Genomic DNA, 11,055 nt, shown 5'->3' with positions numbered 1-11,055 from the left:
AAACAGAACCAAGGAGGTGATACTTGTCCTCTATCGGGCACTGGTCAGACCGCAGTTGGAATACTGCGTCCAGTTTTGGGCGCCACACTTCAAGAGGGATGTGGCTAACCTGGAGAGGGTCCAGAGAAGGGCCACTTGTATGGTTAAGGGCTTGCAGGCCAAGCCCTACGAGGAGAGACTAGGGCACCTGGACCTCTTCAGCCTCTGCAAGAGAAGGTTGAGAGGTGACCTTGTAGCTGGCTATAAATTCATCATGGGGGCGCAGAAGGGAATTGGTGAAAGTGCCCCTGGGGGTTACAAGAAATAATGGCCATAAGCTAGCAGAGAGCAGATTTAGACTGGACATTAGGAAGAACTTCTTCACAGTTAGAGTGGCCAAAATCTGGAATGGATTCCCAAGGGAGGTGGTGCTCTCCCCTACCCTGAGGGTCTTCAAGTGGAGGTTAGATAGGTATCTGGCTGCGGTCAGCTGAACCCAGCACACTTTCATGCCTATGCAGGGGGTCCGACTCGATGATCCCTTCTGACCCCAACATCCATGAATCTATGCTTATTTTTAAGCTCATGATGAAATCTTGTTAATACAAATTGAAACACTAAACATTCTACGGGAAAATTAAAAGACTGCACTTCCAAAGCAAGAATCATATCTACATGTCAAACAAATGTCATCTGATTTCTAAGAAGGAAATAATATGAACATATGCCAAGAAAATGATCCAAGGAGCCAGATATAGTATCACTCAGTTCGCATAAAGTGGTTTTCAATAAAGCATCGTATTTCAAACTGTCAGAATATATGTAGAGATGGCCTCTTTCCTATAGCAATTAGGAAAGATCACACAAATTGTAACCGATTTTTGTAATGATTTTGCCTTGTTTAAATAAAAACCATCAACAGCATGGAGACTAATTGGCCCTGGATGCAAGTGGGGATTTGAAGAATACCAAACTACGGATGCAGACAGAAATAATTTTGAAACATTTCTGAGTCAAATGGGCTTGGAAAAGTTTAAAAAATGAAGAGTTTCAGCCAGAGGGCATGTGTACAGCCCTTGTAGTGCCCCTGACAGGAATGTTTCAAAATTCTCCAGCCAGCGGATGCTACAGGAAGGCTAGGGAGAGCTCTCCAGCCCCAAGGATTCTCCAGCCTCAACCCTTTTATTTCTACTGGAGCAGGAAGGGGGTGGGGGGCGAGGTGCTAGAGAGCCTGGCACCAGTACCAGCAAAAACTACCTGGCTTTGTTGCCAGGATTCTCACTCTCCAGCCCAAACGGCCTCTAAATCTTCTCTGTCCCTCTCCCTGGAGTAGAAATGTGTAGGGGAGATGCTGGAGAGCCCGGTACTCGTGATGACAGCAGGCCCCTGACAGCTGGAGTGTGCAGGACCAGAGAGTGGGATCCTGTGGCTGCACAGCCTGGCAGATTATTAGACAGTCCACCTCACTCTTCCTCCCTCTCCTGTAGAGTCAGGGGGTGGTTTCAGGAAGAAAACTGAGCACTGTGGGATTCTAGAGAACCTCCACTGCAAGAGGTACTATTTTGGAGCATTCCAGCTACTGCTGGAGCATTTCAAAGGACATGTATGTTCGTACAGCTGGTCCTTTGAAAACTGCAATTGTTATTTCTGTCATCACCCTAATTTAAGTGACAGTTAGACACTGCTACTGGTAAAAATTGAGAAAGCATGGAGGACAACTTTGAATACATGGAATATAACAGTATTGTTTGAGTCAAAGCATAAGAAGAATTTGAGGACTCTTTCAGAACTGAAGCTAATAGCACCAAAATTCATAACTATCTTTAATATTCCTGAATTTTGTGTGCATATACAGGGTTCCAGCACTTAAGAGATTCTCCTGCCTGTGCCATTTGGGCTCCTGGCAGACATTAAAATTATTGCACAACAGGGATCTGAGGAATTGTATGCCCCAATAAACAATGTTTGAGATGGGGCACACGATTATGTGACTGCTGTGGCCAGGGCTATACCCTACCTACTACAGTGGGTTTGTTCTGGATCCCAAGACAGCCCAATCCTCACAGGCAGCTAGCATTAGGATCATCATAGAGCAGCCCCAGGTCTAAAAACCACCATGCAGCCTAACTGGGCTGCAACCATAGTGTTTTTCAGTCAGAAGCACAGGAAGCAGGGCTGGGAAGAGCCTCCCTGACCTGGATGCTTTTCCCCCTGCTTTTAAATCATAGCATACAGGGCTTAGTGGGGCTGCATGTGGGTGTTGAAAAGCTGAAGATGTGGGGAAGAAGGGCCAGGGAGAGCCTTCTTGAACCCAGTTCCTGAACCACTAGGTTTTTAAACCACAGCATGTGCACCCTAATATAAGTGCAATTTTTAGACCTGGGGCTGCCCTGATACTATTCACTATTCAGACACTTAGTGGAGAGTTGTGTTGGCATAAGGAGCTCCTGGTCTTATGTTCAATTTAAGGCAGCATAGCAGCCAGACACAAAGATACTCTACAATAGATGTGGAACATTTTTATGACTGATTCGCCCTATGACATCACAAATTTAGATGCACATGTAGCAAGTTACAATATACGGTGTGCTTAACACCTTAAGCGCACCACAAGTGTAACATGTGCCACAACCCTTAGGAAGGAAATGGGAGGACTGCATTTTCTGCATTGGAATTGCTGACCTTTTCCAACAGGGGAATATTTGAAAAGAAAAATAGCGGAAAAATTCTGTACTGGTTCCAAAGGTGAAGAAGGGCCCTGGTTCATAACATTTTAATCTCAAGGAAAACTTGAAGCTGGCAAGATGTCAAGGAAATGCATGAGTGACAAGGATGAGCCTCTTTGATGCATGCACCTGCTGTTTAGCTTGCTCCACAATCCAAAAATACAGCTAGATGCTACAAATGATGCTTATATTTCAGTTTTTTCTCAAGTTACCAATATTCTAGGCTCCTCTGAGGAGGTAAGTGCTTTATCTTCACTAAAAGCTAAACATTTCTGAAACAAATTAATTCCCATACCCCTGAAACTTGGAAAAATATACATGGAAATTCCAACTTTAGAAAAAATAAACCAGTTTAAAGGGAAAAGATGTAAAAGAAAAATAAAGCAAGTGATAGCTTCAGGATAAAAAGCAGAGAACATTCTTAGAGGGAGACAATTTGTAGTATAGCAATCCCTTTACCTGATGCTGTTACCAGGAGGCTGTCTGAGTCACATGGTCTACAGGATGAAGCGCTAACAGGGTTTATGGAGGAGCTACAGGCAATGGTGGTGGGAATGATAAAGGAACTTTCTGAACATGCAGGTTGGTTCAGTCCAGGGAATTGGGAAGGCCAGGAACCCACCTGAGATGTGGCAATGGCTGGTATGGCACAGCCTGTAGATGCCACAGATATATCTATAGTTGGTTTTGGTGGCAGTTGAGGTGAGGACTTAGAAATTATTTCCTCATTTATTACCCTGATTCCTTGCTGTGAAGTGGAAAGAGGTGAAACCATGGTTTTGCTGTCAATTTTTACACCCGTATTCGGGGATCGACTACTATCCATAATAACTTTAAGCTGTGGGTGTGGTGGAGAAGGAGTTTGTGAAAGCCCTGGCTTTTTAGGAGGAATAGGTGGAGGATTTCCTCTGTCAATTCTTGATACATTGGGAGTCTTTAAACCTGTTCTACCAACTGGAGGGTAGGTGCCAACTTCCATTGAATGTTGGATTCCAGGACGCAGAATAGCAGTACTCTGAGGACTTGTAAATCTCGAAAGAACTTGGGTAACAGTATTCCGAGCTAGCTGTTTGGCAACTAAGTTGTCACGACTAGTTGGGGATACATCCCTTGATGGAGGGCTTTGAGTAGTGTTTCCATTTTGGTCTTGATCATTAGCGTTGGCTTGAAATCTAAATCTAGCTGCTTGGATTCGTGGATTTAGACCTGGAGGCACAGCAGTGTTGGCAGATGGTGACTGTAAACCATGCACTGATGAAGCTAACGAGTAGTTTTGAGATGCCATACTTGATGGTGACATGATGGAGAGGGGAGCATTATTTGGGAAAGGGGGAGTACTACTTGTTAAATCGGGTGATGAATCACTACTTGGTCCATTTTCCTCAATTCTATTTGCACTCTGAGTTAGAACAGGAGTTGTGGGGGGAACAATCAGTTCACTATAGGAAGATTGCCTATCAATGACTGGTTTCACAAATGCTGCATTGGAGCATACATTCATTTTTGTGCTACCAGAAACCAGAGGGTTTACTGCTGAAGGCTTTGTGGGTACAGTCAAAGGCAGTTTCCTAACATTTTCAGAGCTAAGGTCCATCAGCATTGTATCTGTCTGGCAGGCAATAGTTCTAGAAGTTGGTCCTTCTGTTTCAACAGATACAGAAACAAAACTCCTATCTTTACTTCTATGGGTGTGAGAAAGTTTGGGTTTACCATCATTTTCCTTTTTCAACTGTTCGATCATTTTTTTCATTTTTTCTCTCTCTTCTTTGAGGTCACTGGTTTGTGCTTCTTCTCTGTTAAGTTTGGCACGCAATTGCTCTCTTTCTGTGTCAAAATCAGAGAGCTGTTTTTCCATTTGAGCTTCCATCTGTGTACTTCTTTGTTTCTCAGCTGCAAGGGATTTCTCCAATTCATTAGCCTTTTTCTTTTCCTCTTCAAATTTTGACATTACTTCTTCCAGTTTTTGTGCTTCCTCTACTATTTTGCCAGACAGCTGCTTACATTCTTTCACTAGCATCAAAACTACATGCTTATTCTTGCCACGTTCTTCTTCAAGACGAGCGGATAACTTCTTGTGCTCCAGCTCAAGATTCTGTAACTGAGACTTTTCCATTTCTAACTGTAAGGAAATATACAGATAAAGTATCATTAACAAAATACAGGTTTTCAACATAGCATTACATAAATAGGACATTGACCTTTCAACCTGTAAAAATATGATGGATTGTTTTAGTAATTGCAGTATTCTGTCATTTAATACAAAAATAAATGTTGGAGTGTTTTCTTACTTGTCAAAAAGGCTAGGGACAGACATTACACACAAACCAGTTTAAGTGATCAGAAACTGGTTTAAACCTGTAAGAGAACAGATGTTCAGTGCACATAAACTAGTTTGAAAATGGCTGAAACTGGTACGAGATAAACCTGGATGAATGTAGTATCAGACTTAACTGATTTGGCTCAAACTGGTTTATGCAATGTCTGTCCCAGACCCCTTGCTTGTTTAAGATAAACCAGACACCCCCAGCATCCTGGCATGGTTTCTAGGCTGGGTGGCGCTCTCTGTTCCACAGCAGGGCTGGCCCCTCCCCTCTGCTGTCTGGCTACAGCTCCCCCCTCACCACTTCCTGCTAAGCAGGAATTCCCCCCTCACCTCTGCCTTGCTGAGGAGGTGTCTGTGTATTAGCTAGCAGACCACATGCTGGCTATGGTCCTTGCTGAGTCAACAGGTAGAATCAACAGGCAGAATCAACAAGTAGCAGGGTAACGTCTCTTTGTTGTTTTCTTAATTGGGTGATAAACACTCTTATTAATTCCCTGCTGGGCAAATCACAGCCTGCCAGAGCCTGGTCACGCCCCCTCAGCTCCATGTTGTGGAAGGAAGGGAGGGCTGCTCTAGTGCCTCCTAGCTTATAGCCTAAGCCACTGCAGGCATGTGCCTGCATTTCTGGGATGTCTGTCCAGTTACAAAACTGATTTAGCATAGCCACATTAGATTAACCTGCAAAGACTGAATCAATTCAGGTTCAGGCTTTTTGAATGTCTGTCCCTAGCCAAAAAGGAGGGAGGGATCAAAGTATAGGTCATTATTAGTTGTGGTGACTTCCCAGAAAAAAAAAAGATAGTCAGTCATGTTTCTGTATAAAGTTGTCAAGAAAGTATTCCACATGATACCTGCCAGATACTGCTGCAATGATATACAGCATGATTTATACTTCAGGAAAATGCCCTAATTTATGGTTTTCAAAGCAAAACCTTTGTTTGGACCCTGTCTGCTGGGATGCAAATGGCTCTCCAACTTACCACCTGAGGTCCTCTGTAGGAAAAGTCACCAAATTTTTAAAATTTATTTTTACTATATGCATTTGTTATCTCTTGCATCCAATCACAATAATACAGCACAAGCTGCGAAAATATGAAAAAGTATACTGTAGCTTTTTTTCCCCCCTGTCGAAGTAGACTGTTTTTGCTACAGTTCATCTAGATTAGGAGTGTGCAATTATTTTGCCTGAAGGGCTGATTAACGAGTTTTTGTGAGCCACTGACAGCTGCAAAGGTGGCCCTGCCCTTTGACAATCACCCCACCCTTGGTTACCATCTTAGGGCCAGAAGTTCCACTCACTAACCTTTACCACCGGACATCCCTCCCTTGCCCCCAGACACATTCCTTTTGGGAAGGGGTTCTGTCATCTTAGAATGGGGAAAAAAACCAAAAACAAATTATATTACAAAAATCAAACATCCACAATAATATATTTTAATTTTATTTAAAAATACATTTTTGTCCTTGTGTGCATCTGCGTTGTGTACATAGATGTGATTGTGTAATGACCCAAAATGAGGTCTTACTCTTGTATATTGTGAGGGGTGTGGTAGGTTTGTGTGGGGGCAATGGGGTTTGTGGGGGGCTGCGGGTGTGTGTGTATGTATATGTGTGGATGTGCGTGTGTGCGCGCGTGTAGCTCTGCAGCTCCAACCTGCTGTGCACCTGCTTTGTACTACCTAGTCGTGGCACATCCTGCCACCCCCTGGGCATGCAGCGGGGCTGGGGTGGCTCCTTCCGGCTGCCACCACCGACCCCAGCCCGGTGGTACTGGCAGGGATCCGCGTGCGCTGCCCCAACCCAGCACACCCCCGTGCCTGCTCTGGACTCACCCATCCAGGCTTAGTGGCAGCTGCCAGACCAAAACTGTTCCTTGACACAGGGGAAAAGCCCCCTCCCCCTCACCACTGCTGTGTAATTCTTGGTGCAGTCACCCAGAGCCTGCACTGCTCTGGGCTGCCCCGCAAGTCTGCTGCCATCACCGCTGCTCTGGGATGCCTAGTGGGGCAGTGGTGACAGTGCAGAGCAGCCACAGGGCAGCCCATGTGGCAGAACTACAGGGCAGCCTGGCATGGTGCAGGCTCTGGACAACTGAATCAAGAACTGCCCAGCAGTGGTGTGGGGAGGAACTGCTTTTCTCCTGTGCTGAGCAATAGTTTCTGGCTGGCAGCCGCCACTGCTGAGCCTGGATGTGCAAGTCCAGAGCAGGTGAGGGGCTTGCTGGATCGGGGCTACGTGCAGGCCTGGGGCCAGTGGTGGTGGCAGCAGGAAGGAGTTGCTGCTGCCTGGGTTGCTTAGAAAGGCAGTCTAGCCATGGAACTGCCCCAGTCCTGCTGCATGTCCAAGGGACAGCAGAATGTACCACAGCCAGGTGGCACCTGAGCCAGGCAGGACCAAGGGACGCACCGTGGGCTGGACAAAGTCCCTCCACAGGCCGGATCCAGCCTGCGGGCTGTATTTTACCCACCCCTAATCTAGATTGTGTCTCTGGTTAACACTGACAACTCATGTGGCTTCAGAGCCAGTCAGGACTGAGTGTCACTGTTTTACCAAAAGTCCACTAGCCAATATGGTGACCATATTATTTCTAAGGAAATCTGGGACACTGCTCCCTCTTCTCCCCCCAGCTAATCCCTGCCTCAGGAAGGAGGAGTGGTGCCCAGGACAGCCCACACCCTCACCTTCAGCCAATGGAAGAGCTGGGGCAAGCAGTATGGGTGGGTTGGTGCCAATCTGGGACTTTGTTTCCATTTTCACCAACTGGTGGGGACACTGGGAAAGCCTATGAAATCTGGGGCTGTCCTGACCAAACCAGGACATATGGTCACCCTATCAGTCAAGTTTTCCCCTTTTTTACACTGGAGCAAACACACATTTAGCAAGTTTAAAAAGAGATTAAATGCTGTCACTGCCTGTCTCAGGAGAAAGCCTGACTAAATGGATCAGTCCTAAATCCTATCTATAAAGAATAACAAATTCAGGCTTTGTAGGATCAGCAGATGGAAGTATTCCAGAGTCAAAAAACCCACCACTGGGAATGATATGCTCAGTCCCAATCCAGTTCATATTTAGGGACTGGTAAACATGTTGTCTGATTTCTGCTGCAACATAAGCTCTTAATGAGCTTGATTATACCCCTACTTAAGTCAGAAGGACCTGACTTCAGTGAGGTACAAGACTGAGCAAAAAGGAATCAGGTTTAAATTTCAGAAAGTTCTCTCTCCATGATATGATGCATTTCCTCATACAAACATCACCACTATTTCCACTGTTTTGCCTCCGTATTTCAGCCAAGTTGCTTTAAGATACTATCCTGGGGAAGCACTAGAAAAGTGGTGTTAATCCTCCTATTTTAGAAAGCATTTCATCTGCATATCAATGACACTAATGACTTAACTTCTTCTTAGGTAGCCTCATATGTGTCCAGTGCCTTACTCACCCCTGCTAGCATTTCCACTTGCTGCAAAAGTACCTGTGCATTTGAATGACTGGTTAACAAAAAGAATTTGTAAGACATACTTGACCAACACCAGGTCTGATAAGTTGCCCAGGAGACTGAAGTCAGAACATCAATGATGACTCATACTATCTGTCACATGTTTGCAGAGAAGTTAATATAAGGATTCAGCTGAGGGGTAGGCAATTATCTGGGCTGGAGGGCCATTTAATGACTTTTGGTGAGCTGTTGAGGGCTGTGTACGCACATCCCACACAAGAGTACAAATACACACAAGCTCCCCACAGCTGGGCTGGTGCTCACACCAGAGAAGCAGCAGAAGTAGGAGCTTCTCCCCACAGCCCAGCCAGGCACCACTAGCCCTTCTTTGGGCCTAGCCAGGCTCTCCATGCCCTGGCTGCCAGCCTTGTCTGGCAGCTCTGGCATTAGTGTACCTGCCCTGCCCAGCTCATGCTATCCTCTCCAGGGCCCTCCAGACACCTGATGCACAGCTCCTTGGAGCTACTGCTGGGGATTCCCAGTCCCCTCCCCACCAGTAGAGCATGCATTGGTTGCTGGTGGGGCTCGGGCGACTGTTGCTCTGTTCCTGCGCCCAAAAACTCCGCTTGGGCCATGCACTGACCCCATCACCCAGCTAGGTAGGTTCTGTGGGGAGGTTGGGGGGAGGCACAGGGCAGCTGGAGGGTGCACGAGTTGCCCTGTATCTAATTGATTCCCTGGGAACCCTCAAACCCTCTCACTTCCCTGCTCCCCACACAGGCTCTGTGCCACCTGCAGCAGTGCTCCGCCCAGGTCTAAGCAGCTGCTGGGCTGGGGCTCTGGGTTGGGTTCAGGCTCTGGTGGGCCCACTAGTGCCTCCAGCAGCTGTACCACCTGCTGCACCAGCCTTCCCACCACCTCTTGCCCAAAGCACCCCGACAGCCACTACAACTCAGTGCCCAACACCTCTGGCAAGCGGGATACATGCTCCAGCACCAGACGCTCAGATGGTGTGTATCATAGCAACTCCCCCATGCCCAGTTCTGGCTCCCTATGGCTGCACGTGGGTTAAAGTTGCAGATGCAAAGACTCCAAGCAGGGATTGGCCAGGATGGGGTGAGATGGGATGGCAGGGTGTTTGACTGGAGACATTGCACAGCCACACGGAATCTCTACCTCGCTGCTAGCAGCTTCCCAGGGCTGTCTTCCAAAACTTATCTGTGGGCCAGATACAATCAATTGGCAGGCCATATTTTACCCATCCCTGATTCAGCCTCACTCTTCAACCCCTCTGGCATCTTTTCCAGTTACGGTTTTCTTTTTATGTTGCCACTGAATGCTGCTTTTAATGAAGGACAAACTGGATCGGGACAATTATATAGTATGGGTTGCATGACTATGGATGTTGCTGTAAAATCATTATAATGGCCCTATCACTGCAAAAACTTTAAGTCTGAAGTTTAGCTTCTGCATACCCCCTTGATAGGGGAAACTGAGGCAAAACTCAGTTATCTTTCTCTTAATTGCCCCCAGGATTACTACTGTGCACAACAAAACAAACTTTATAACAACCAGAAGGTAGAGGAGATGGGAGTCCACGAGGGATGGTCGTACCTTAAGCAGGCAATCCTCCAGGCCCAAAGGATAACAGTCCCTGAGAGAAGCAAGGGGGGGTAAGAGTGCTTAGAAACCCCCTTGGCTCAGCAAGGGCATTCAGCAATGCCTGAGGACTAAAAGGGAAGCGTACAACCGGTGGAAGGCAGGAGCTATCACCAAGGAGGAGTACTCTTCCTCAGCCCACGAGTGTAGGAGGGCTATTACGAAGGCCAAGGCAGAGATGGAACTCAGGCTAGCGTCCAGGATTAAAGACAACAAAAAGTCCTTTTTCAAGTACATTGAGAGCAAGAAGAGAGCACCAAGCAATGTAGGTTCCCTGTAAGACGCAAACGGTAATCTTGTGGCTATGCCAGACAAGAAAGCTGATATTTTTAACAGTTTCTTTGCCTCTGTTTTCTTGAACATCTCACCTACCAGAGGTAGGGACAATCTTGGGGATAGCTCTGTCAGGCCTTCACTCAGCACAGATGTAGTTAGGGATCTTCTGGAAGGGCTAGACATTTAACTCTGCAGGTCCAGATGCCCTCCACCCCAGAGTGTTGAGGGAGCTGGCAGGGGTCATCACAGAGCCTTTGGCCCAGCTGTATGAGCATTCATGGTTATCCGGCCAGGTGCCAGGGGATTGGAAACTGGCTAATGCGGTCCCAATTTTCAAGAAAGGGAGGACCCAGATAACTATAGGCCCATAAGCCTCACCTCAGTGCTCGGGAAGATCTTGAAGCGAATCATCAAGGAGCACATCTGTGAGGGGCCAGCAGGAGAGATCATGCTAAGGGGCAATCAGCATGGGTTCATCAAAGGCAGGTCCTGCCTGACCAACCTGGTTGCCTTTTATGACCAGGTGACTAAATCCTTGGATGATGGTGTCGCCATGGACATAGTCTTTCTAGACTTTAAGAAGGCCTTTGACACTGTCTCTCACCCCATCCTCATCAATAAATTACGCGACTGTGGCATTGATGCCTACACAGTTG

The 11,055-nt window shown here is 46.7% G+C and overlaps 1 protein-coding gene across 1 annotated transcript in view; it reads right to left on the bottom strand.

The window, feature by feature from the left end:
* CTTNBP2 (cortactin binding protein 2) overlaps positions 1–11,055 on the bottom strand; it is a 171,791-nt gene that overhangs the window by 94,804 nt on the left and 65,932 nt on the right. The window contains exon 6 of the mRNA XM_019515765.1: positions 3,165–4,824. Coding sequence (XP_019371310.1) covers positions 3,165–4,824 — 1,660 coding nt within the window. The remainder of the gene's footprint in view (positions 1–3,164; positions 4,825–11,055) is intronic.

This window comes from Gavialis gangeticus, unplaced genomic scaffold, assembly GCF_001723915.1.
Source record: "Gavialis gangeticus isolate Ggan-Ray unplaced genomic scaffold, GavGan_comp1, whole genome shotgun sequence".
NCBI classification, from domain to species: Eukaryota; Metazoa; Chordata; order Crocodylia; family Gavialidae; genus Gavialis; species Gavialis gangeticus.
This window is presented reverse-complemented; position numbering and strand designations above follow the sequence as displayed.